Here is a 27,267-nt window from a genome sequence, read left to right as displayed (position 1 = left end):
TCAATAAAAATTATTCCTAGGATATATACAGCATAGAAGAAACAATCTGACGTGTTTCCAAGCAGTTGCCTTAAGACTAATAAATGAATTTGTAAGATTTAATTCAATAAACCACTTGCTTGAGGGGGGAGGAAATCCCAAGAGGTTTTATTTGAAGAGCTTCTCTTCCACCTCCAAGCAAGGAATTAAACTTTTATACAACTTTTAAAACATCCCAATTAAAACTATACAAGTCACTAGAAAGAAGTTTTGCTGAAAGCCACAAATGCCTGATGCACAGTGGTTAGAAATATGGTGCACAAAGAAAGTATCTGCCTTCAGAGCAAGGTGGATAATAAGCAGTTTTCACAGTGCCGAAACAACACAATCATCTACCTTCGCAAAGCTGGAGCTGCAGGAGGCCCAGCAAATTGCACTGGCGAACTGGACCACGGTGATCCCATTCGATTACATTGCTTAGCAATGTACGGAGTATTGATTTGGATTTGCACAACACACCGAGCCATGAAGCAGCCAGTGAGTGCATTTTGCTCTAGTGTGTTGCGCAAATGCAACCTGTCGTACAAGCTGGCAACCTGACTTCACACATAATGTGTTGTGAAAATTTGTGCTGGGAAAGCTCAGGTGAGCGAAGCCACTGTTGCAAAGAGCAAACGGCCTCTTTAATCTTTCCAGAAAGAGCTCTGCGGCCAAACTAGGCAGGCATCTCGTGCCTCGGAAGCTGCAGAGGACTCGCTCGGCTCAGCTATCTTAATTCCCGATGCCTATTCCCCCCCACAACATAATAATAATAAAAATAAAATTATAATAACAATAACAATAATAAAAATAAATACTGATGAAAGCTGGGCTCTTTGCCATGAGGCTTGCCCAAGGTGGAGAACCACACCGTGTGCTCTTGTGGCTAAACTCGGTGGAGGGTTAAATTCTGAAAATGGTTGCACAAAAGCGCAGTGGAAAAGTCACTGACCTGTACAAAAAGCTTTTACTATTTTTAAAACAAAATTGTTTATTTAAACAAGCATAAGCAATTATTTAAGATATTTCCACAGCAAGATAAATATCCCAGGTAAACTATCAGGTCATTCTATGGCGTGCCATAGTGTTGGGCTTAAGACAGCTGTACAGTGGGAAGGAGGGGGCTGAGGTTAGTGTTATTTACATTACCATATTCAATACCCTATACAAGAAAGGAGCTAAAATCAGACTTGGGAGGTTACTTTTACTGTTCTGCCAGGGGAGCGGAGTCGATTCACTTTAATCCACAGTGAAGCACAGGCTGCATACGGCTAAATGACTCCAGCTAGTCGAAGCCTCCAGCATTCAACACACATTGGGGTCAGATGGAGCCAAGAACTTGATTTGTGTTGAAAAACTGAAACTATACCACAGCCAAGTGTCTTTGGCCAAATATAGAGTTTTCTCTTTCCTTTTTTTTAATTGACAACACAAACCTGGTCTTATTTTAAGAACCCTAATTCAGAAGGTTTTGCTCTCGCTCTCTTTTTTTTAAAAGAAAAAAGAAATTCCAATTCTTAAGAGGAAATCACACTATTCTTTGTTTTGTATTTATAACCACCACACAAAAAGTGGCTGTTGCAAGCAGCGTCTTGCCCATTGCCCCTCACCACGTAACCAGCTGAAAGGATACCCCTGTGGCTTAGACAACGCTCTCCCGGTTAGCCGAAGCCAGGACGGCTCGACGGCAAATTGGGCAAGTGGAATTTTCGGATAGCCAGCGATCTATGCAGTGCACGTGATACTCGTGGGAGCAAGGGAGTTTTCTAAGCTTATTCCCCTCGGTGTATTCGGTGATACAAACACTACAGGTTTTCAGAGCGTCGCTCTCGCCAAAATTCCTCATGGCGAGGTTGTCGATTTGTTCTTTGGTGAGTCCTCTGGGCTGGTCATCGTCTTCTTCATTGAGCAGGAAGAACTGGGCCAAGCTAAGGAAGGGCAAGGAGCCACTTTCTTCAAACGTAACGGAGCCCCTTGCGTTTCGCCCTTCCCGCCTCGGGCCGGCCATGGGCCCCCCTTCGTGACTGCCTTCGTAGGCCTCTCCCGATCCAGGCTCAGGACCCTCGGGGCTCGAATGGCCGTTCCCGCTGCCCACTCCAGGCTGGGCCTCCGCCGTCTCCACATTCGGGGCTGGGGCCGAGCCCCCGGGATCGGTGTCGCTATCGCTGTACATGAAGTAACTGAGCTCACCAAAGCCGGTCATGATTTGTCTTAACATGGTTTGAATGGCAACGGAGGTGGTCTCGCTCAGGCCTGTGTTCAGGATTCTGCGGATAGGAATCCTAATGGTGCTCACGTAAGTTCTCACCCCCGCCCTTTCCGAGCGGGAAAAGGTGCGTCTAAACCCTCCGCGCTCACTTTCGTAAGTGACCGTGTTGTTTGGAGTCTGGGACCTGGACCGAGTTCGGTTGGCTATGCTGTCCCTCTGCCTGTATTCTCCCGGACGGACCCGCCTCACTTGCAAGTCCAGCACGATGGTCGGGGGTCTCTGCCCAGGGGCCGGGGGCTCCGCACTGCCACCCGTTTCTGAAGAGCTCGCTGCCTGAGGGACCGGCCTGGCTTCAGAGGTGGAAAAGAGAACGGCACTTTCTGCGGGTGCCTCAGAACTTGTGGCGTGTTGGCGGATGACCATGTGCTGCCTCGTCCTGGAGCTTCCTTCAGCTTCAGCGACCAAGGGAAGGTCAGGGGTCTGAGAGGATGTGTTGTGATGTATCCTGCGAGGAGATTCACTCACTGGGTTAAGAGGGGACCTACTTCTGTCAGTCCTTGCCCGCGTCCTCCGCTGCTCGGGGCTTCTGCTCCTCGACCTTCTCTGGCCCCTCTGAAGAGAGAGGTCTTCTGTCAGTTCTTCAGGGTAACTCATCTCCGAGTCAGGCTGCCTGGCCACGGGGGGAGAGGAGCTCTGCCTCAGAACCGGGGGAGAGGCTGACCTTGACGTCTCCGTGTCGCTTTGGCTGGTTTCCAGGTCCTCCCCAGCGGGGGGCTCTACAGGGGGTTCGCCCTCAGTATCTGCACTTGGGTTCCCATTATTACGGTTGACGTTGATCTCCAAACTAAATCTGAAGTCTCCACTGTTTGGATTAGTCCGGCTTACTGCTCTCCACGACTGGTTGCCTCTCTGCCCGCTTCGTGTCGTATTCCCAGTTTGCCGGACTGAATTAAGCCAATCTATTATGGAATCCCCATTAGACACATCTTCTGCAGACTCTGCACCTGTCAAATAAAAGGAACTGCTATAGTTAGGCAGCTGGCATAATTCTGGGCTAAAACATTCTCCAAACCTTTTACAAGTTATGATTTTAAAAATGAGATCCTTGGCCACAGTGCAAACATTTGTTCTTCTAACGTTTGGACACCCCAAATGCTTAACTCACCAAATCTTCCAAAATTAATCACAGCAATGTCTATGGGATAAGTTAATTTCACCACCTTTAATAAACTGTACCATCAAATAATTATTTGTCCAATATTGAACACCTCAGCAAATTAGACAAAGATGGCTGTTTTCTAAAGGTCAGGAACTAAGATAGTGGACTGTGATACTTTTAAAGAATTCCATTCTCTAAATTGGAACACCTGCAACCAATGAGTTTATCCATGAAATGTTGCATAAGCCCAGCATGTAGTTTCATCCGGACTGCTTCTACAATGTGAATACATCAAGGCTGCACACTTGGCTAGAGAGATTTGAGCCACACTGGTTCAGACAAGGTATCAGATAGGCACGTGCAGTGATCATGGCTAAAGCAAGCCTGCTTTGAATAAGTTCGTGGCAGAGCCAGAATGCTCACCACCACTCTCTCTTAAGCCAGGAACAAAGGAGAAAAAGATCAGGGAACGGTCTGTAGAAGCCATTTCGAGGGAGATGAATACAGAAGGTCTAGAAACCACAACAAAGGTCAGAGGCCCACCTGCATCTAGCCACAGGAGCACAGTGCCTAAATTCAAATAGCTTCTTTTGCAAGTCACTTGGCGTGCAATCTGACTAGTACCCTAGCAACCTTAGAAGAACACTGCGTACCTCTGCTGTCTTCGGTGTGCTGCTGGGGTGGGCCTTCCTTAATTTGCTGCAGCCTTCTTAGCAGCTCTTCTTCCGTAATTTCACCTGAGGAAATAATGGGCAGGTGTTCCTGAGAAAGTCATTCACACTCATGTGCAGCCAACACTAGGAGAACCAAAGCAGAGATGGGTTTACCAAGAGCACTAGTAATGTTTTTTCTAACATTTGGGATTGTACTTTCATTTAAAGACGCCTGATGATTTTGGGTGGACATATGGCAATATTCCCAACCACCCCACCTTGAAATGTTACCATGCAGGGCCAAAGAAAGGGGAAAAGAAAAAGAGCACAGAGAGAGGCTGAGGGAGAAGGCAGAAATCTGGCTTGCCTACGTCTACCTGGGAAAAGAACAGAGCAAGCCTTCTGCTCAGCACTGCATGTACAATCAAGAACAGAAGGGCAAGAAATCAGAACTGCAATGCTCATATTCAAGAAAATGAATGGACAGAAGTTTTTAAAATAAACAAAATATTTTTTAAGGGAGATCAGTAGGGAAGACGATGAAAAAATATTGAATTACATCTACAAAGATCAAAATAGCAAGAGAGAGAGAAAAAGAGAAATTATCTTATCTCAGCTGCAGAGGGGAAACAGGGGAAGAGATCAAGAAACATTTGCCCAATAAACAAAATACAACTTTAACATTATAAACTCTAAAGCTATCCCTATGGTCAATTTCAGATGGCTGACCAGTACTTGCTATTGATACCCACTATATCAGTGTTTCCCAACCTTGGCAACTTGAAGATATTTGGACTTCAACTCCCAGAATTCCCCAGCAAATATCTTCAAGTTGCCATGGTTGTGAAACACTGCACTATACCATTACCTATTAGAAGAAGTATGTGGTAATGTCAAATGTAAGTTTGTTGAGTAACAAATTCTAGATACCATTGCTCTTGGAAGTAATTCACTGATTATATTAGCAAGCAAAGTCTTGATCATCAATAGACTTCATCTGTTTACTAATAAAGAGAATATCTTAGCATCTCTACAGGGTTTTCCTTCAAGAGAATCACTCTATAAACTTAGCTTTGTTACTGCAATTTTTTTTCAAGAGAATTAATGGCTTTTTAAAAAAAATCTATTTTATTCATTTACTTCCATTTCTATCACGGTCCAACTCAAACAAACGTTGGGCGGAGACCAACTGTACAACAATTAAAATGTGGGAGATTCATCATTGGATGTTTTCAGGAAGAGACTGCACTGCCATTGGTCGGAAATGGTGTAGGGCCGTGATGGCAAACCCGTGGCACGCGGAGCCATATCAGACGGCATGTGAGGCGTTACCCTATGCCAGCTCCCGCACGTGTGTATGTGCTATCCAATTGATCTTTAGCCTTAGGGAAGGCCATTTCGCCCTCCGGAAGCTTCCTTGAAGGCTTGGAGTACAAAAAATAGCCCCAATGGGCAAACCAGAAGTTCGGAGAACCAACTTCCGGTTTGCCTGTTGTGCCGTTTTTTGCCTTCCGAAGCTTCAGGAAGCTTCCCTGAACCCTCTGGAGTGCAAAAAAACAACCCAACGGGCAAACTGGAAGTACATTTTCCTGAATTTCTGGCTTGCCTGTTGGGCTGTTTTTTTCACTGTCCCAGGCTTTCAGTGAGGCCTGTACACATGTGTGGGGATGGGGGAGTGGTGCGCATGTGCAGGGGCAGCACAGAGGGTGCGCATGCATGGGGGGAGGGGTGTAGGCTCGTGCATGCATGCTAGCACCCACCGTTTTGGCATGCAAACCAAAAAAGGGTCGGTATCACTAGTGCATGGTCTCCTGCGTGCTTGTGTGTGTTGGACTAGGTCAGTGATGGGCAACCTTTTGAGCTTGGTGTGTCAAAATTCGCCAAAAAACCGAGCATAATTCGGGTGGTGTGTCACCTTGAGAAAAAAACACTCTCACTCTCTCTCTCTCTCTTCCTCCCTCTCTCATCTTTCTTTCTCTATCTTGCTTCCTTCCTCTCTCACTCTCTTCCTTCCTCTCTCATCTCTCTCTTTCTTTCTTTCTTTCTCTCTCTCTTTCTCTATCTTGCTTTCTTCCTCTCTCTCACTCTCTTCCTTCCTCTCTCATCTTTCTTTCTTTCTCCCTCTCTCTTTCTCTATCTTGCTTTCTTCCTCTTTCTCTCTTCCTTCCTTTCATCTTTCTTTCTTTCTCCCTCTCTTTCTTTATCTTGCTTTCTTCCTCTCTCTCACTCTCTTCCTTTCTCTCTCATCTCTTTCTTTCTCTCTCTATCTTTCCCCCTCTTGCTCTCCCTCTCTTTTTCTCACTTTCCATCTCTTGTTTTCTTTCTCTCTCTCTCTTGCTTTCTCTCTCACACTCTTTCTCTCGTTTTCTTTCTCTCTCACACTCTTTCTCTCGTTTTCTTTCTCACTCTTTCTCTCTCTCGTTCTCTCTCTCTTGCTATCTCTTTCTCTCCCCCCTCTCTCTTTCTCACTTTCTCTCTATCTTGCTCTGTCGCTCTCACTCTCTTTCGTTCTCCGGAGGCTGGCGAAAATGAATTTCAGGGTTGGGCGCACGGGCCGGCGCGCGCTCTCCCCATCGCCCTGCCAGCCCGCCCAGAACATTCAAAGTAAGAGCAAAGGTTTTTCTTACTTTGAATGTTCCTGGCGGGCTGGCAGGGCGATGGGGAGAGCGCGCGCCGGGCCGCGCACCCGACACTGAAAATCGCCTTCGCCGGTCCCCACTGTGAGAATGCCTGCCGCGCCTCTCTTGCAGCGGAGGAGAAAGAGAGGCGAAGCGGGCGGGCAGGGGCGAGTAGCCAGGGGCGCGAGGGGGTTAGAGGCGTGGGGTTGGTTTGTGCGCGCCCTTGGAAAAGGGCGCGCAGGGCAGGCAGCGTTTTGGGGTGTGCTGGCGCAGGCGTGCGCAGGCTACAGCGAACGGTGCGGCACAATGACTGCTGCGGGCGCCAGCACACGGTGGCGGGCCAAAACCGGGGCGGGTGCCCCCCCCCCCCCCAATTTTCAGTTTGGCTGGGCCCCTGACGCCAGTCCCGGCCTATCGGCGGCCCTGCCGTACCTGCTTGCAGTCGGTGGGAAATTGGAAAGCGGGGAGATTTGCATCTTGGCCACTCCCTAAAGCTCTCCTTTTCTCGGCGGCCGCGTGTCACCGAAAATGGCTACGCGTGTCAGTGCTGACACGCGTGTCATAGGTTCGCCATCACTGGACTAGGTGATTTACAAGGTCCCTTCCAACTGTATTAATCTGTTAAAAAAAATTACGATACTGTAATTTCTTCTGCCGAGTGGGAAAGAATAAAATACAGATTTGATGTGTGGATTTTAAGAGAGCGGTCTGTATTCTGTAGTTGTATTTATTGCAGAGACCAAGATCTTTGTGGAGTCCATTTTGTAGGCACCTGGAGGTATTAGCATAACTAATGCCAAACACGTGCCCACTCCCTTATGCTCCAAAGCACCTGGGGGTGGGACAGGAAGCAATGGGTAGAAGCTCGTTAAACAGAGACCCAATCTGGAACTAAGGAGAAGCTGCCTGACAGTGAGAACAATTAATGAATGAAACAGCTCGCTTCAGAGTTCTGGGGCCTCCATCGCTGGGGGTTTGCCAGGTCTCCAGCTTTTGGCAGGAGGTTGGACTAGAAGACCTCCAAGGTCCCTTCCAGATCTATGATTCTATGACAAGTATTGGGTGCGATTTAATTAACTGCTGGATTAACAGCAGAACAGCAGGATTTTTACTGTGGGAATGGCAAGCTAAGAAAGCAGCGTACCAGGAGTCCCTAGTAAGTTGTTATCTCTCATCAGCCTGTAGTCTTCTTCGCTCAGGTTATTTACAAAGTGATAGAAAGCTTCTTCTCGGTCCAAACGGTCCAGCTGACTCCGGCGCTGAGCTTCTGACTGATTGATATTTCCTTTATTATTAGCCTCTGAGTTTTCCATGTTGATTAAAGTAGAAAATATTTCTAAAAAATAAAAAAAAAATAAAAAAATGATCAGCCAATTTTGGGAGGGGGTGTTTAACTCCTTAAGCCACATAGCTAAACTTCAGTGAGGAATGTACACATATATAATCATTCTACAGGAGCACAGGAAAACTAAACCTCATACAGGCTGCTGGAATCAAATTGTGATTAAAAAGAGCACACCTGCCCACAAGATAGATTATGCATTATAATCTTGATATATTTATTTGAATCTTCTGGGATTTTTTTTTACATTGTTACCAGTAAAGTTTCAATGTCTAATATAAGTAGTGCAAAAATGCCTAAAATTGTAGCAATTTCAGAAATCAGAGGAAAAGCTGAGAATATTTTCTAGTCCTCCAAGGAGGGGGGAAAGGTGTCTGCAACTAGACAGCCTGATTCTAAGAACAGCCAGAAGAGAGGCATCAGCTGGTATTGTGACAAACCAGGTTGTGTTACTGGGGCCCAGTCCTGGGGAGCAGCTCTTCCTGGACACCAATGCATGACCACCACCTCTTCCTGTGAACAGGCCAATGTGGAGGATAAGCATCAGGGGGAATTGCCTCCTCCGAAATCTAAGCCCAGAATAAGTAATGCTGCAATCAAGAGAACTCACACCAGACCAAAAACACACCCATACAAACGCAGCATATTATACACCCAAGGAGGATGCTACCCACTGTAGCTAAAACCCACCGCAATGAGGATACCAGCAGGAGGAAAGGCAATTAACTCTGTTAGGTATCATCCTGCTGACTTCTACATGCAAAGCTATGAATTAACTGCCAAGCACTTCTTTTAAAGGAGAATATGGCCACCAGTGGTAACGTAATTTTAAGACATTAAAATTCATGTAGATGATAGCAAGGATGATCAATTATCCAATATGGTGGAAGATGATAAGGGTCTGCATGTTCTATGCCCGATTCCACCATTTTATTATTTATATTTTGCATTTCTTAATTGCCCATCTCCTTTGGTGACCTAGATCAGTGTTTCCCAACCTTGGCAACTTGAAGATATCTGGACTTCAACTCCCAGAATTCCCCAGCCAGCATTTGCTGGCTGGGGAATTCTGGGAGTTGAAATCCAAATATCTTCAAGTTGCCACAGTTGGGAAACACTGATGGCGAACCTTTTTTCCCTTAGGTGCCGAAAGAGTGTGTGCATGGGCTATTGCACAAGTGCCAGTGCCCACACCCATAATTAAATGCCTGGGGAGGCTCTCTGGAGGCCGGAAACAGCCTGTTTTCCAACTTCTAGTGGGCCCAGTAGACTCATGTTTCGCCCTCCCTAGTCTCCAAAGACTTCCCTGGAGCTGGGGGAGGCTAGAAATGTCCTCCCCCATCCCTCTGGAGGCTCTCTGGAAGCCAAAAACGCCCTCCCAGAGCCTCTGTGCGAGCCAAAAATCAGCTGGCCAGCACACACATGCATGTTGGAGCTGAGCTAGGGCACAGCTTGCGTGCCGAGATGACTCCACGTGCCACCTGTGGCACCCATGCCATGGACCTAGATCTTCTCATATATTACCTTTAGCATAAAAGGTGTACTCACTTTAACCACTTATTCAGAAAAAACAATCTGATGTAAATAGACTTCAGCCAGAATATTAACTTTACCACCACTATCATATTTCACTGATAAAGTACATGTGTTTTGTATTTCCCTCACTGCACAAATGCGATAAAGAGAATCCAAATGTCCGTCTGCCACCAGCCTCTACATAACACTCAGGCACAGAATGTTTTCATTCTAAAGTACTGGACCTCGCAGCTCAGAAGAAGTTGCTAGTATTATGCGTGGACAAATAATTGTTTGGGCAGATAATCTCAACTATGACTTTGTGGTCAAAGGCAGACAGGTCAAATGAAGTCAAGAATTTGACAACAGTAGTTCTGTGGCTAAACTAACTCCATTTAATCGTGCAAGGAGATCTTAGTATGGGACAGATCAATACTAAGATTATCACAATGACTGAAGTATGCCACTTATAGTTTTCTTATAATTTGTAAAATAACTGCTTCCACTGAGTGCAAAGAAGAGGATGCTAAGTAGCATCAGGTTACATTAGACTAACCCAGTGTTTCTCAACCTTAGCAGCTTGAAGATGTGTGAACTTCAACTCCCAGAAGTCTCCAGGCAGATGTGGGAATTGAAGTTCACACATCTTCAAGGTGCCAAGATTGAGAAACACTGGGCTAACCGAAGACTAGACTTCTCAGGATGTTCTCATCCACCCATCTGTCGTCCACAACTGGGTCTCCTGAGCTTTCAGAAGTAGCTATCCACTTAAGCTCAGACATTACTATGCTGCCTTTGGTACTTAACTAAAAAAAAAAGGTCCTGGGAAAATCAGATTTAAAACTGGCAGAGTTATAGCAACCTCAAATCACACTTGCCACAAACAAGAGTTAGACACAATTCTTGTCAGCCCTAAGCAAGCATGTTACTGCATGGCCAATCTGCATTGCCTGCTTGATAATACAGATAATCCTCGACTTACAATCACAATCGAGCCCTAAATTTCTCTTGAGTGAAGTTTGCCCCATTTTACGTCCTTTCTTGCTTCAGCTGCTAAGTGAACCCCTGCAGTTCTTACCTCAATAAATCTGGCTGCCCCACTGACTTTACAGGTCAGAAGATAGCAAAAGGGAACCCTGTGACCACCATAAATGTGAGCCAGTTGCCCAGCGTCTGAAGTCCCAAGTGTGAAAAAGCCCTAACATTTTTTTTCTTCCTTAGGACAAATCTTGCCTGTGTCAACATCTGGACCACCAGCAGTTGCTTGGCTACCTCTCAGATATGGGGAAGAGGGAGACATCGACTCACCTGGATCACACGTATAACCAGCATTTGCTCATCTAATGAATCACCCAGAGATGAATCCTTAATCATGACATCCAAGATGAGCCAATTGTGTCTGAGGTTTCTACTACAGAACTAGCAACAAGCCTGCGGTTATTTGTTTTGGCTAACAAGGCAAGACTACTAAAAGAAAGGCAAGCCACGACCTATGGAGGCAGTAGAATGCAATGTCCCTATCTCAGCACATAGGGCCTTTCAGCTTGTGTTCCAGAGTTCTATCCCAAGCTTCCATCAAAATATGCAATTTCATAGCACTTTGAGCTCATTATCACATTTTAAAAAACAAAAACAAAACAAAACCTCCAATGTAGATTATGCAATAAAGCAGCAGGTACTGGTCTTCTTCCTATCACTGGCTAGGGCAGTGATGGTGAATCTATGGCATAGGTGCAACAGGTGGCATGTGAAGCCATATCTGCTGGCACGCGAGGCCGTTGCCCTAGCTCAGCTCCAAGTGCATGTGTGTGCCGGCCAGCTGATTTTTGGCCCACATAGGGGCTCTGGGTGGGTGTTTTTGGCTTCCAGTGAGCCTCGGGGGGGGGGGGGGGGAAGGGTGTTTTTACCCTCCCCTGGCTCCAGGGAAGCCTCTGGGAGGGTGGAGGAAGCTGTTTTTGCCTTCCCCAGGCATTGAATTATGAGTGTGGGCACACGCTCTTTCGGCACTGAGGGAAAAAAGGTTCACCATCCCTGGGCTAGAGCATTGGGTGAAGGATGTCATGACAGCAAGACGGTTCAGAAAACCATTCTGGATATAAGATTATTAGCACTTTCCCCCCCTCTATAATTTGGGTGGTAAGAAATTCTCAGTATGGATAACTATAAAAACGGGGAATTACTGAAGGGCGGATACGTGTTCCCATTATCGTCTATAACAAAAGCCCTCAACATATTTCTTTTTTTGGCGGGGGGGACGGGGGGGGACGGACAGGAACCGGTTCTGTGGAGGGCAGTCTGTCCACAGACCAGAAGGCCTGGTTTTGTCTCCCACACGTGTGCTGATGAGGTTTCTCTCGTTCAGACCAGCTCCTGGTGGGCCGCGGATAGGTGCCTATTAGCAGCCCAGAGGTTGGGGAATCTCTGCTGTGTAACATAAAGTGTTACGAATTTGGTTCTGGTGCAATAATGAATATCCAAGTGATTTTAATAGAATTTTCTTAGGTTGTTTTTTTTCTATTGCCGGAGAGGGGCGGCATACAAGTCTAATAAATAATAATAAAAATAATAATATTTGATACACATTTTTTTTATACCATGATGCTTTTTGAAACATCTAATATGCCAAATGACAGGCAGGGCAAACATAAGTTGGTACTTTTAACCCTCAGAATTACTCAAACAGGGGCGCTTCTTAAAACACATAAAGTAAACATTAGCAGCCTGCTCGAGGCGCATGTACAAAGACACAAATACATGTGAGTCCTGTTTCAGGAAGACCGGTTTGAGTAACATTCCTCCTCAGAAAATTACGGCAATGACCAATTCTGAAGTAATACCAGCAATGGATTTTCACCCTTAAACTATATGCATTGGAATCTTTTATTTTATTTACTTTAAGCCAGAGAACCCCAAACCTGGCAACTTTAAGACTTGTGGACTTCAATTATGCTGATTGGAGAATTCTGGGAGTTGAAGTCCACAAGTCTTAAAGTTGCCAAGTTTGAAGACCTCTGCTTTAAACTATTATTTTAGCTTAGTTTTTTCCCCTCTCCTATTTGGAAGCAGCATTTCCCATATTACCCAGCATTACCACAATGTCCAAGACAGACATTGGTGTCTCTGCAATTTGGATACCCATAAACAGGAAGTAGCTAGATAACAAATGCCAATGTTAGTCATCAGTGGCTAAAATGGGTTGTAATTTCTCTGTTTATATCTGGAGAAAATTCTTACAGATATCTAATGATTAATAGCCTTCACAATGCTTAAAAAGGAGTTAAGAATTTGAAAAAAAAAAACTTCATTCTCAATTACTGCCTAAAAATATAAAATTGAGCAAGACAATATACATTAAAAGTAATCACCAAGTAATGTTATAACAAAACCAAAATCAGTGGGAGGTTACACCACCTATTCCAATACATTCAAGCAAAAATACAGCACTCAAATCAAAATCTAATAGTCATAATTCCACTTACAAACTTTCAAATTACACTTTTACCAATACAAACAAGCCTGTCGACAACTTGGAAGGTTTAACAGAATAGCAGAGTTGGAAAGGACCTTGGAGGTCTTTTAGTCCAAACTCCTGCTCAAGCAAGAGGCTCTATATATCATTTCAAATAAATGGTTGGCCAATCTCTTCTTAAAAACTTCCAGTGTTGAAGCAACTACAATTTCTGGAGGTAAGGTGTTCTACTAGTTCATTGTCCTCAATGCTAGGAAGCTTCTCCGTAATTCCGTGTTCCCTCCCTCTTGGATTACTTTCCATCCATTTTTTCTTGTCTTGCTTTGGAAAATAGATTGAACTCCTCTTCTTTGAGGCGGGCCCATAAATATTGGAACATTATCATGTCTCCCCTAGTCCTTTTCACTAAACATACCCAATTCTTGCAACTGTTCTTTGTGTGTTTCAGCCTCCAGTCCTCTAATCATCCTTGTTTATTATTATTTTGATTTCTAGGATGCCCTTCTCCAAAGATTTCTTGCTCTTCTCTGCACTTTCCAGAGTCTCAACATCCTTTTTATACTGTGATCACCAAAATTGGATGCAGTATTCCAAGTGTCATTTTAAGGAGGTTTTATAAAATGGTACTAATACTTCATGTGATTTTGATTCTATCCCTCTATTAATGCAACCAAGGATTGCAGTGGCCTTTTTTTTTGCTGCTGCCACACACTGTTGGCTCACATTTAAGTGATTGAACACTTGGCTTCCAAGCTTTCTCTCAGTTACCTCTACTGAGCCAACTTTCAACTAATCTATACCAGTATATTCAGTTTTTCTTTCCTAAGTGTAGAACATTGCTCATCTCTCCAATGAATTTCATTTTGTTAGATAATTTACAGGTTAATTTACAGTGCATGACATACATATGCTCATTTGGACTTAGGAACAAAACAAATTTAGAAACAACTTCTAAGAATGCTGAGGAGTGTTGTCTAGATCTGAAAGTTAGAAAACTGTAGCATTCCCTTTTAACTTTTATGAGATTATTACTTGCCATGTTTCAACAGCACTTGGAACTGAAGCATTATACTTTCAACATTTTTTGCCACTAACAATATATTGTTTTAAATGTCTTCTTTTAATAATGTATTATACTTTGGGAAGCAGACTAAAACCAACCAGAATTTAAATGGGTGTATATCTGAACTTGGGAAATTCAGGTATGGAAACAAAATGTAGACTGAGGAGGTAGCTTTCAGCTGCACTATTTTAAGTTCCAGAAAGCATTAGGTGAAGTTTTTGATGCCAAAGAAAGAAAGATGAGAACCGACTTGGTTCTTGAACACCAATAACTGAAACTGTTCCTGAGAATTAAGTGAATTAAAATAGGCTAAAATCTTAGATTTAAACTTACAGTGACTTTTTTCCCACCTCTAAATTCATCTTTCCCAGTAGTTGAATTTCCCAAAGGTGAGTCATAAACCCCAAATCTGTTACCTTGTGATCCCTAAAACTTTTACTGAAATCTGATGAAAGGAGGAAGAAAAATGACTTTTATATGTCCCACCTTTAACCAGGGCAGACTTTGAAAGTATGACTTAATTTGATGTAGAATGTCTACATGTCCACTGTTTCTCCACTCTCAATATATATGTGTCTTTAATGTTTAGGTAGTGTTTCAATTTTAGGTGACGTTTGTTATGCATTCATAATTCCACCCAAAACTCAAGTACTCTAAACAGATTATAAAATCGCTTAAAGGCATCAAAATAATTAGCAGACAAATAGATAGGAACAGTCTTCCATGACTAACTATACCCTGCAAAGCAAGGTCAGCAGCAGTCAACAGGACTTAAATACACATCTGGAGTTTGGAGATGGCCATGTTCATATTTTAACTAAAACGGGGGATATTCCAGGCTGAAGGATTCCTTGGCAAGAACAAGGATGGATCCCTGTGAGAGCAGCTGTGGATGAGGGAAAGTAAGATATGGAAAAGCAAATGGAATATACTGTACTAATATGCAGCTTGTTCCATACTGCAGTGACCACCTGTGGCAGCCAAGAAAGCTAGAAGGGAAGACAAGAGAATGCACAGACTGGCATGCAGGCAGAGGTGGGTTGCTAAGGTGGAACAGTGGTGTGTGCTCGCCCCTGTGGTTCGGAGTGCTAGCGGAGTCCAGTGCAATTATGCAACTGCACCTGGGCAGGTAGTGAAATCGCACACAGTAGCATAATCGTGCTGGACTCCACGGTTACTGCACCTAAACACGGGCACCATGTGTGTCTGCATGTGATTTTGCTACCTGCCCAGGTGGCAGTAGCAGAATTGCGCTGGACTCCGCTAGCACTCAGAGCCACGGGGGTGAGCACACCTCACCGTCCCACCTTAGCAGCCCACCTCTGCATACCAGCCACAATATTGGTAGGGAAGGCCAATGCCCAAGCCATGTCCTACCTATGCTAGCTCATCTACAACAGGTCAGATTTTTCAAGCTGTGATGTTTGTTCCAGGTTCAGGGCAAGCACCATTTCTCATTTCATGCACATCCTTATGTAAGGAAAATTAGAAGAAACAAAAGCTGTTGTCTGCTTTAATATAGGCATTATTGAGTGCTTAGTGAAAAGAGAATCTTGGACTGAGGGTGAAAAGACGTTAGTATAGCAGCTAATTTTGAATTCTGATGGGGGAAGCATTCCTTAAGCAGATTCTTTCCTGTAAGCACACACCTCACTTGTCTTTGTGAAAACATCTGGAAGGTTTCCGAGAATAAATGGAGAGACAAATATGAAGCAGGAAGTTAATCTCTGGAAACCACATTATAAAATCAGGATCCAGTAATTGAGCTAGATTTTTAAAAGAGCTCATAAAACAGGGGGGGGGGCCTCTACAAACCACAGGCCTTTTTTTATAGCTTGAGATAAACGTAATTCACAATAACAGCATTGTAATGTAGCTTAGTGAATGCAGGGCCCACTTATGAAATTGTAATGTTCCATTCTATCAGCAAAACTGAAGAGTTTTTCAATATATAGTAGTGCTTGGCAGACAATCAGAAATTTGCCTTTCAGATGAGCTACTGTAACTGTTCTTTAAATCAAATGGAGCTAATGATTAGTGCCTAGAGAACCATATAATAAGAGGCCTCTTGCTTTCATCCAAATGGATAAACTGAAAAATAAAACCAGATTATTTGAAATACACCACTGAAAAGAGGGAAAGAGTTAATATTATGATGAAAGCTTCATTGATTGGCATCTTTTGGATATTTTACATGAAGCTGAAATAGGATTTTAAGAAGTTATAACAAATATTAAGGTTAGACATGGAAAAACATGGGCCTCCAATTTCTCCCCCAACATACTTTGTGTAGGAAGATTTCAGACGGAACCTCAAAAATCTTCAGACATTTTGAAGTCACTTCTGAGTAGAAAAGCATTTCTCTTTGTTAACATTGCAAAGCATATAAAAAAATCCCCTTGCCTTGGCAATAAAAAAATAAAATAATTTTTGCTCCTTACTGAATGATACGTTAAATCCTAATTGCTAATTGTAGACAAGGAATTTGGGGGGTCGACAATGTTGAAAAAGAAAGAGACATTGAACCTCTTCCCCAAAACTTTCTTTCATTTTGGAACCTTCTGAAGTTTTTTTTTTTTTTTAAAGATAAATTTTATATTATGATTCAACCATCTATAACAGAGCAACATCTTTGTGGCATGACCTGCAATTCTGGGTCAAATTGAGCCTGTTTTGCAACAAACTGCCTGCTGTTGACCTGCAGTCCTGGCACATTTGCTCCGAAACAATTTGGCCTTTGGACTGAACGAGGCCCCCCTACTAATGTTATGCAGAAATGCATTGTTGTTAAATTGCCAATTTCACCACAGATAGACCTCAACTTATGACAATCCTCTTGCTAAATGAGAATTTCTTAAGTGAGCTTTGCCTCATTTTATGATCTTTCTTGCCAGAGTGAAGTGAATCACTGCAGATGTTAAATCAGTAACCCGGTCGCTAAGTGAATCTGGCTTCCCCATTGACTTTGCATGTCAGAAGGTTGCAAAAGAGGATGACATCACCTCGGGGACACTGCAACCATCGTAACTATAAGCCAGTTGCCAAGGGTCTGCATTTTGAACATGTGACTATGGAGGGAGGATGCCGCAACAACTGTAAGTGGGTAAAAAAATCATAACTCATTTTTTAAAGTACTATTGGTTAGTGACTTCAGATAGTCACTAAACAATATGTTGTTAAGTTGAGGACTACCTGTAATTAAATGTCACAGGTCAGATTATCAAAATTCTATATTTTACTTTGTTTTAAGTTGGCCTGTAGTGAGCTAGTAGTTTCGTGCTGCACTACTTGTAGAAATTATAAATACATAAAAAGTATGATTACTACTGATACAAAGATACTGATTTTATATATACTGCTCAAAAAAATAAAGGGAACACTCAAATTACACATCCTAGATCTGAATGAATGAAATATTCTCATTGAATATTTCATTTACACAGCTATTCCATTTAATAATAATAATAATAATAATAATAATAATAATAATAATTTATTAGATTTGTATGCCACCCCTCTCCGAGGACTCGCACAACGGCATGTGAAATTGACTGTCAATCAGTGTTGCTTCCTAAGTGGACAGTTTCATTTAATAGAAGCTTGATTTACTTGAAGTTATATTCTGTTTTTTAAGTGTCCCCCCCCTTTTTTTGAAAAGTGTATATATATCAATACAAAAACTACGAGTGGTGCAAAGAGCCATGGAAAGAAACGTACAGCATCATAGGACAAGGTAGAAAGATCTGCATGTGGATTAGAGAACAAATGAAAGCATAGGATCTCATCAAGTGAGTAAGAGAACTGAAACGGAAATGGGTTGGTCACATAGTAAAAAGAACTGATGGCAGGTAGACCAACACAGTCATAGAACGGATCCCGCTTGATAAAAAGCGTTCACAAAAGAGACCTAAAGCAAGAGGGATGAATGACACTGGTGAAAAGAAAGTTCAGGACCAATTTGGTTGGAAATATATGGAAGAGGCCTTCATCCTGCAGTGGATAAGACAACAGCTAGGATGATGACACACTATGTCTGTCTGTCTGTCTGTCTATCGATCTATCGCAAATTTAGTTGCCTAACATTGTTCCTACTAAAATATTACAGGAAAGATAATTTGGTTTAAAGTGTGATTGATTGACTTGTCCTTGGAAGAGCTGCCAGAGTTATCTTGTTCATGGTGATGATTGACTCAAAAAAAAAATAAATCAGAGCTATTTTACCCAGAATCAGCAAGTTGAATCAGATTGGCTTTTGGCCAAATGCTGTGCTGAAAAGCAATTCTGACCTGCCACTGAAGTGGCACGAGGCCTGAAACTGCATGGCCCTGTCAAGATTAATCTCCCCACGGTCCCAATTACTATAAACAGTCTAAAAAGTTGTTCCTTGTGAAATTAAGGGCTCTTTAATATCTATATATTAAGGAACTGATGAGAAACTGAATGAGAACAATTGAACAGGTCAAAATAACAGGGACAGAAAGGTCTTTAGGAAGTTACACTGTGCTTGCTGACTGAAAAAGGCGTTCAAATGGATGGGAGGTGAAGGCCAAAATATCTGGACAGCACCTGGTACGTAAACAGCCAAAAGGTTTTACGGATGCACTAGGCAAACTCTGTTTTTTAAAGCAGAAGAAAATAAGATTATAAATAACATAACAACAGAGTTGGAAGGGACCTTGGGGGTCTTCAAGTCCAATCCCCTGCTCAAGTAGTCGCCAGTGATGGTGAACCTTGTTTTCCTCAGGTGCCGAAAGCGCATGCCTGTGCCTTCACACATGTGTGAGTGCCCAGTCATAATTCAATGCCTGGGGAACAGCAAAAATGACCTCCCCCACCCCTGGAGCCCGTCTGGAGGCCTGAAACAGCCCATTTCCAAAACTTTGGTGGGCCCAGTACACCCATTTTTTCACCATCCCCAGGCTCCGGAGTCTGCGGAGAGGGGCGGCATATAAATCCAATAAATCTAATCTAATCTAATCTCCAGAGACAAAAATATCCTCCCCGATTCCCCCTGGAGATTCTCTGGAATCCAAAAATGCCCTTCCAGAGCCTCTTGGCAAGCTGAAAATCATCTGGCCAGCACAAGCATGCACATTGGAGATGAGCTAGGGTAACTGCTCGTGTGCTGGCAGATATAGCTCTGCATGCCACCTGTGGCACCTGGGCCATAGGTTCGCCATCACTTCCCTATACCATTCTAGACAAATAGCTATCCAATCTCTTCTTAAAAGCCTCCTGTGATGGAATAATCACCACTTCTGATGGCAAGTTGTTCCACTGATTGTTCTCACTGTTAGCAAATTTCTCCTTAACTCTAGGTTGCTTTTCTGCTTTACAGTATTAGTTTCCATCCATTTTTTCTTGTCTTGCCCTCTGGTGCTTAGGAGAATAGGTTGGTCTCCTCTGCTTTGTGGCAGTTCCTCAAATATTGGAAGGCTGCTATCATGTCATCTCTAGTCCCCCTTTAATGGGATAGACATACCCAATTCCTGCAGCTGTTCTTCAGGTCAAGGATATTCTTCAAAAAGTGAACAAATTTCATTTCACCCTCCAATCCTCATAAACAGCACTAGCAGCTTCTTTGAAACTAAGGTCGCAGCAGGATTTTAAACTGATAGAAAGTTTTCTTTCAAGATCACAGGCCACATTCTATATAGCCCACTGTAGTTCAGTGCAATCAAGGTGAACATGTACAAAATATGAAGCATTGGTTCTACATGAATCTCCCTACTGGTTGAAAAGAGGAAAACCATTCTGTCAAATGTTTCACAAGGTGATATTCCAAAATTATTTTTCAAGCTTGTTGTGAAATGGTCTGGACATTTCTGCCTCTTTTAGCCAGTTTTTCTAAACATATAGGAAACTTATAGGATGGACAGTAGAGTGAGCCAACTGAATATCAAGGCTTACAAAATTAATCAACATCAAAACATTATGTTAGAACCGATTATCATTCTGAACCAGATCCAACCTTCAGAAGATCATGTAAATATCCACATATACCGTACTTCTCCGACTTTTCAAAAGTTAATCACTTTAGCTACCTGGGGAAAAGAAAAAAATAAATCAAAGCCGCATTTCTCAAATCGTGTTACTTATCGTTTTAGGCAATTTTACTATAAGCCTTCAACTACTGTAAAGAAAGTGTTAGTTGGGCAATGGCGATCACCATCTTATATTCCCTTGCATCTCATTCCTCTTCTCTTTCTCATGCTCTTCCTTTGTTACATTCATTTTTTATTTAGGTTCTAAATTTTGATTCAGAAAAGGTGGTTTGGACCTCTTCACTATTGTTACGTAATTAAAAGCTTGGACCAAACATTCCTTTCCTGAAGTCTCTTTTCCTCCACTTGTTGCCTTAAGCATGACTCATCTTATACAAATATTTGATAATTGCCAAACAATATCAATTAATACAGTAAATACTAATCAGGTATAGAATCTGGAATGCAGGCTTTATTGTATAAAACTATGGAAAATGGAGTGTGGAGAGAAATCAGCTCCCCCAGAGATTTGTATTGCCCCTACCCTCCTTGCCTTTTGGAAGAGTCTAAAGACTCACCTATGCTGTCAAGCTTGGGGTTGTTAGATTTTGCCCCCTGGCCATGAATGTAAAATGAGTTTGTTTGTATGAATGGATGTATGTGTATTTTAATAGGGTTTTTTTTAGTTTTTAAATGTAACTTTTAATACAAACTAACTGTATCTCGATGTATATTATTTTTTTGTATGTTATAAGTCACCCTGAGTCGTCGGAGAGGGGCAGCATATAAATCTAATAAATAATAATAATAATTAAAAATATGAAAATATCTGATCGATTGCTAATCTTTTAACAAATGCTAGAAAATGCAAAAAAAGCCAGTAGAGAAACACTAGATGCCTAAACTGCATTTCTGACTAGAAGTAGCAGAACACCATGTAGGCATGAGTAAAATAGAAACTTCTAGAAGTACTGAGAACTTGGAATGCCAAAGTAGTTTCCATTCAAGCTAGTTGGACTTACAAATTGCCCAACAAACCTTATTTTCAAATTATCTTAGATTAAAATAGTTTTAAGTTGACAAAAGAAATCTTCCAAATGTTGAACTGCAGATTTTTTTTAATATAATCAACTTGAGTTGAATCAATATTCTTCTAAACCATTTTTTTTTAAAAAAAAATCATTACTCTATATGCATTTGTGGTAGATTTGCTACCAAAAATTAGGTTTTATTCAAAATGGCATATTGGTTGAAAAACAAAAGATCAATCTTTCTCCAACCCAAGCAGCCTAATTGGTCTATCAAAACACTGAAACTCTTCATGTGAAGTTCTCCTAAATTTAGAAGGGATTCAGACTGCATCTTTAGTAACACTGATACCCCAGAGAGAAAAAAAGCTTCACAGTTATTAAGCACAAGGATAACAAATTGTTGACTTCCATGGCCAACCAGTAATTACATTTAACTATGTACCAATGCTCTTGGCAATTTATACAAGAGCATGCCATCACCATTCTTAAAAAAAAAGAATTACAGTAGTTATCTTTCCTTTCAAACAAAATCTTCTTTACCTATTTCTCACTCACTTGGGGCTTTAACTCCCCCAGGACTACAACTTTGGGTTACTTTGCAAGAGGGGGTGATCTCATTGGTCTATTGGTTTCCCGTTAATTATGCCTGGAACTGCAACCCAGCATCTTCAAATCTCATTTCCACCACCTCCCCTTTCAAATGCCACATTTTCTCTGAGAGTTTGCTTTAAGCTCACTTCTTTCTATATTCTAAACAGAATATATTAAAGAGATGTTAAACAAATTGGTAGATGCTAGCAATATAGTTCCTCTCTATATGCTTCTCAAATTTCAATTAAAAGTTTGGGTTAACTCTGCCTTTTAAAAAAAAGTTAAATACCACATACAATGAAGCCATTATATGCCATTTAAAAGCAAATGTAATTTGACTTAAATGTCATTATTTTCATGTTATACTCGAATCTCACTCCAGTGCTTTTGGCAGAATATAGTTGGTAACTTAACCCATTTAAAATCCTCTATATCAAAACTAGGAGTAACTCAACCTTTCCTATATAATTATCTACATCCTGAAGATAGCTATTCCTGCAGTCAGTATAATTGACCTTCTTGTCATCATAAAGTAGTATTGTTAACATGTGGTTGAACTGAGCAAATTGCAGAAATCCGAAAAGGATGAAGGCACAAACTAACAAAACTAGGTGCTTCCTGTCTGGTTAGGGATGGCAAATATCCCAATGGGTCCTGGTCACTACCATAAAGGGGGAGCCCGGTCTGCACTGGCTGCCAATTGGTTTCCGGACTCAATTCTAAGTGTTGGTTATGACCTATAAAGCCCTACATAACATTGGACCAGATTGCTTACGGGACCTCCTCCTGTTGTATGAATCTCAGCGACCGGTTAGGTCCCACAGAGTCGGCCTTCTCCATGTCCCATCAACTAGACAATGTTGTTTGGCGGGACCTAGGGGAAGAGCCTTCTCTGTGGGAGGCCTGGCCCTCTGGAATCAGCTCCCCCCCCCCCCCCCAGATTCGTACTGCCCCCACCTGCCTCGCCTTTCATAAGAGTCTTAAGACTCAATTTAGTTGTCAGGCTTGGGGTGATTAGATCTTGGCCCTCGCCAACAAATGTTTGTATGATCGTTGTATGAATGGGTGTGATAGATTTTAATATTTTTGATTTTAGATAGCTATTTAATTTTAATTTAATTGGATTAATGTTATTATAATTTACTGTTTTTTAATGTGTTGTGAGCTGCCCTGAGTCTTTGGAGAGGGGTAGCCTAGAAATCCAATTAATAAATAAATAACAAACAAACAAATAACTAACTATGAGCGTGTCTTTCTGGTATTTGCTGAAATCACACTGGTGAGCCAGGGACAACCTCCAAGTACTATCATTTGATTTATGGGCCAAATAAACTCGAGATTTAAAACCAGACTATTCCTATCACTAAAGGTCAGTGGGAGAGACTATTTCTAATTTATGGAGTCCCTGGAGCCTATAAAGCAGTGTTTCCCAAACTTTTGACATTGTGTACCCCTTCTATAATTTTCATAACGCTTAGTACACCTTGTCAAAAAAAATGGATGTATTTTAATAACAATCAAAATATATCTGTTTTCTTTTTTGGTACATACAAAGTAATAATAAACAAAAAATAAAATTATTCATAATAAAATATAAATAAAAGATATTATAAATAATGTTTATTTGGATCAATGAGAAGGATTAAATTGTTTGTGCTGAGATGACAGATCATCATAATTTGGTTTCCTAGTTGTTCATTTTAATCTGAGATGTGGTTCTATGTCCAATAGCCTGTTCCTTTTTTTCGACTTAATGTCTACAAATGTTGAAAAAGCAACTTCACATAAATATGAAGTTGGAAAAGGCAGGATGCATTTCAGAACTTTTTTCTGAATGCGTACCCCCACCAAACTCTCCCCGTACCCCTGGGGTTACGCGTACCACACTTTGGGAAACACTGCTCTAAAGGAACTAAGCAATTAATAGCCTGTGACCATCAGAGGGGATGACCCAGGAAAGAGCCCTTCCTTCCCACTTCCTGCCCCTACCACACCCTACACGGGAATAAGGCCTAATGATTTAGGCCACGAAGAAAAATTCCCCCCCCCCGAAATAGGAGGGGGGCTGGAAGGAAAGCGGGAGGGGGGGGGGTTAGAGGCCTACTCGACCGGGCTGCCAAAGAGGCTTTTGGAGGGGGGGATTTTCCTGCCAGAGCCGTGACTTTCACCCAACAGCCATGACACATCAGAAGGCCGCCGGCCCTCCGCTCTCCCTGCGAGGATCACAGGAGGCGACCCGGAGCTCGCCCACCGCCAGTGCTTCTCCTCCTCTTCCTCCAGCTGACACCCATGTGTGTGTGAGGGAGCGGAGGGTCCCGATTTAGGCGGCGGCAGCGACCGGAGCAGGGCCTGGAGGAGGCCAGGTCTAACGCCAAGCCAGGCCCGGGCCTTTCGCTGGCCACTGAGGCCGCTCGCAGCCGCCCCCCTCCATCCGCACTCCCCGATTTGCGGGAGGAGGAAGGCCCCGGAGGCCCGTCAGCGGCGATGGGAGTTGTAGTCCGGCGGAGAGGAAAGCTGGGCGACGGCGGAGGATGGACCTTGTCGCCGCCCGACCCGAGAGTCTACCCCTCCCCCAGCTTCCCTAACACACACTAGGCCTTGCGCGCCACCGCCCCGGCCCCCGTCTCCGTCCCTCAGCTGCCCCCCCCCCCGGAGTCCGTCGGCCCGCCGCGCCCCCCTCGTACCGCCTCAGAGACCGCGGCGTCGCTCCGTCCCGTCTCCCGTGTCTTCCGCCCGCCGGCGCGTCTCCTCGGCCTGGCTGGCTCGGCGGCGACGGCTGCGTCCCTTCCTGGCTCCGCTTCGCTCTCTCTCAAGCGGCCATTTTATGCTCCATTGTTACTAAGGAACTCGGGGCCGGAAACGGCGAGGGTAAGTCGGGAGGGGGGAGGGAGCACGGCGGGGGGAAGGAGAGCAAGGCGGCGCGGTGATTGGTCGGGGCGCCGGGCGGCGGCCCGCGCAACAGAGGAAGTGACGCGGACGGTTTCCTTCGCCCCGCCCCGCGGCGTGCGCATGCTCCCTTGGCTCACCCTCCCCTGTCTCCCGTCACGTCGCTCGGCCGAAGGGAGCGGCTGGAGTGGCGCAGAGTGGAAAGGAAAAGGCGAAGGGGGATCATGGAGTCCGGAGCGCCGGGGAGGGAGCGGCCCTATAGGCCGGCTAATGCCGGCGGCCATTTTGAAGGCGAGCCAAGCTGAGGGGGGAAAGAGATGATCTCGGCGCGGCCTGAGGAGCTTCTCCCCCAAAGTGGAAAAAAAAGCGCCCCCGAGGGTCTCTCCGACATTAGGGGAGCCGCTTCAGTTCGGAAAGGCCGTTTGGTCCCTGAGGCTTTCGCCTTCCTGCAGGACTCCAAGACCCATTATCCACAGCTCGGGACGCACTTCCCGCTCTGTAAACGGGGATGTTGGGGGTTAAAACTACTTGTAACCTCATAATCGATTCCCTCATTCCCACTATTAGATTGTACAAGCGATAGGGCTGAGTGGGGACTACAACCCTATCCGCCCCAGCCAGCCAGTTGCCCCCTTTTTTTGCATCCTTCACGCCTCCCCAATCACTTTCCGCATTGCTTACCTGGAAGACGGGCCGCATCCCCCCCGTCCTCCTCCTCCGGAACACGTGACAAGACTGACTTCCTCGCGGGTGCAGCCTGATGGGTCCGGAAGTCGAATGTGTTGGGAATCATGGGGCCCTCGAGGCCTAGCTGCTTTGAGAGAGAGTTCAAGCCCGCCTCTTGCCCAGCTGCAGCCAGACCTGCCTTCCTCTCCCTGGGGGCTTTTGGGTCAAGTTCAAGCGGACGAAGCTCCCCATCATCCACAGCGGGGCCTGGCTGCATGCCTTGGCCGAAGTACGCAGTCCCTACGGAAAGAAGAAATGGAAGTCGGTAATGGCCTCCCAAATGTTCCCTCTGGTTGAGCAAAAGTCTTGCAAAAATACTCACCCCGCATCTCTTAGGAAGGCCCCCCACATTTCTCACCGGCTAACCATGTCAGGGATTTTATCTTTTTTTCTCCCTGCATCGGTTATTCAGCCCATTGGTGCAGAATCCAGAGCATGATTCCATGGTCTTTCGATGCAGATGCAAAAAAGAAAAAAAATCTCCCTTCTGCCTTTCCCCCCCACAATTGATCACTTAATTGCCATCCTCTTTTCTTTGGTTTTTCATTTCACTATTGATATTCAGAATAATACACAATCAGGTGGATTGTAGCTCACCAAAACTATGTTTTATTAAGACACTGCAAAGTTCTGATCTTTTCCTTCGATTTCCCTAATTTCCATCTTTTGGATAATCTGCATATCAAATAGCAACATTTATATCAATTCTAATACATGAAGTTAGTACAGTTGCTACAAACCTACTTTCTGTGTCATTCCAGTTACCAGAATTGTCATCTTTAGGGCACCAGCTGAAAAAGGCTGGTGCATATTTGCAATGCTAATTACATGAGCTAATACCTCCATTGACATGAGAAGAAAAAATTATCTGCTGTACTAATCTGACCCTGGATAGGAAATAACTTTTTAATTGAAGGAAAGCTATCAGGTTTCAGACCAGATGAGCAGAAAAGAGGATCTTTTAAGTTTTGTTCATGAAATAAACAAAATATTTAAAACATAATTTCAAATGTGAGACACTGATTTTGATCTTCCTCAATGGCTGAACCATTCTAAATTTAAAAAGTTTTGCACATTTCTCCTTTTATCTTTTCTATTGCTTCAGCATTTTAGTTTTCTGGGGTGCTATTAGATACTCTGAACAGTTCAACGGTTGTTGGAGAAGTAAAGATGCTGTGATTTATAGTTTGAACTATGCGTCCCAGATTAAATTGACCATCTCCTTAATCCTTGCATTGTGGTTATATGCTTTGCTCAAGCTAGTTTGAAGCTGGATGTGGCCTGACCTCTTCCTCTCTGTTGGTCTTCCTAATTATAACAGCCAGGTACAATATGGTTGTTAACAACTATAATTTATTCTGAAATGGGTGGTCATGGTCAGTTGGAAAATGAATATGGAGTGAAACAAAAATATCTTCTCAACTGAACTAGTGAAATGGCTCTGTCCTAGCCATTCTTGCATCTAAGCAAGATCCATTGTGGTCAGTACCTGGATGAAGATCACTAGAAATCCAGGGCTGTAGACTCCATTGTGATTTTAAAACAAATCCCATAAGAAGATAGCATGATTCCCTGTCATTGCAAAAATAACAGTTGCTGATACTGAGTTTAACTTGAGGGACCAGAGTGGAGCTTGTGCCTTTAATGTTTTTATTTATTTACATATTGTCCAATGCACAATAATACACAATGAAGGTTATAGAGGTTATACTTAAGTAAAATATACAAAGAGTAGAAGTGAAAATTTGGGAATAGACTATATCAATTAGAGACTAGAAGGAAGTTATGAGAGTAGTATAAGAAGAATAGAATAGAAGAATAGGAGACACGATATAGGAGATATAGGAGAGACAATAGGACTGGGGACATGCCAGTGCACTTATGCATGCCTCTTACTGACCTCTTAGGAATCTGGAGAGATCAACTATGGATAATCTAAAGGTAAAATGTTGGGGGTTAGGGGAAGATATTACGGAGTCCAGTAATGTGTTCCATGCTTCGAC

General features: G+C 43.4%; 1 protein-coding gene across 3 annotated transcripts; it reads right to left on the bottom strand.

The window, feature by feature from the left end:
* Window positions 1-991: 991 nt before the first annotated feature.
* Window positions 992-25,743, bottom strand: RLIM (ring finger protein, LIM domain interacting). Of its 3 annotated transcripts, none has more exons than XM_070759650.1 (5): window positions 25,587-25,743; window positions 25,220-25,504; window positions 7,802-7,993; window positions 4,040-4,123; window positions 992-3,231 (listed from the first exon to the last, which is right to left on the bottom strand). In XM_070759650.1, exons 1-5 carry the CDS (start codon window positions 25,591-25,593, stop codon window positions 1,661-1,663), a joined length of 2,139 nt encoding a protein of 712 aa, XP_070615751.1. In that variant the 5' UTR covers window positions 25,594-25,743; the 3' UTR covers window positions 992-1,660. The 3 variants fall into 3 exon arrangements, with proteins under 3 accessions (XP_070615751.1, XP_070615754.1, XP_070615752.1); XM_070759653.1 differs by lacking the exons at window positions 25,220-25,504; window positions 25,587-25,743 and adding exons at window positions 20,018-20,090; window positions 24,337-24,510; XM_070759651.1 differs by lacking the exon at window positions 25,587-25,743 and having other exon boundaries at window positions 24,337-25,244.
* Between the last annotated feature and the right edge of the window lie 1,524 nt (window positions 25,744-27,267).

The sequence above is a fragment of the Erythrolamprus reginae genome, chromosome 8 (assembly GCF_031021105.1).
Source record: "Erythrolamprus reginae isolate rEryReg1 chromosome 8, rEryReg1.hap1, whole genome shotgun sequence".
Taxonomy (NCBI): Eukaryota; Metazoa; Chordata; class Lepidosauria; order Squamata; family Dipsadidae; genus Erythrolamprus; species Erythrolamprus reginae.
The sequence above is the reverse complement of the archived record's forward strand: the minus strand, read 5'-3'. Positions and strand labels throughout refer to the sequence as shown.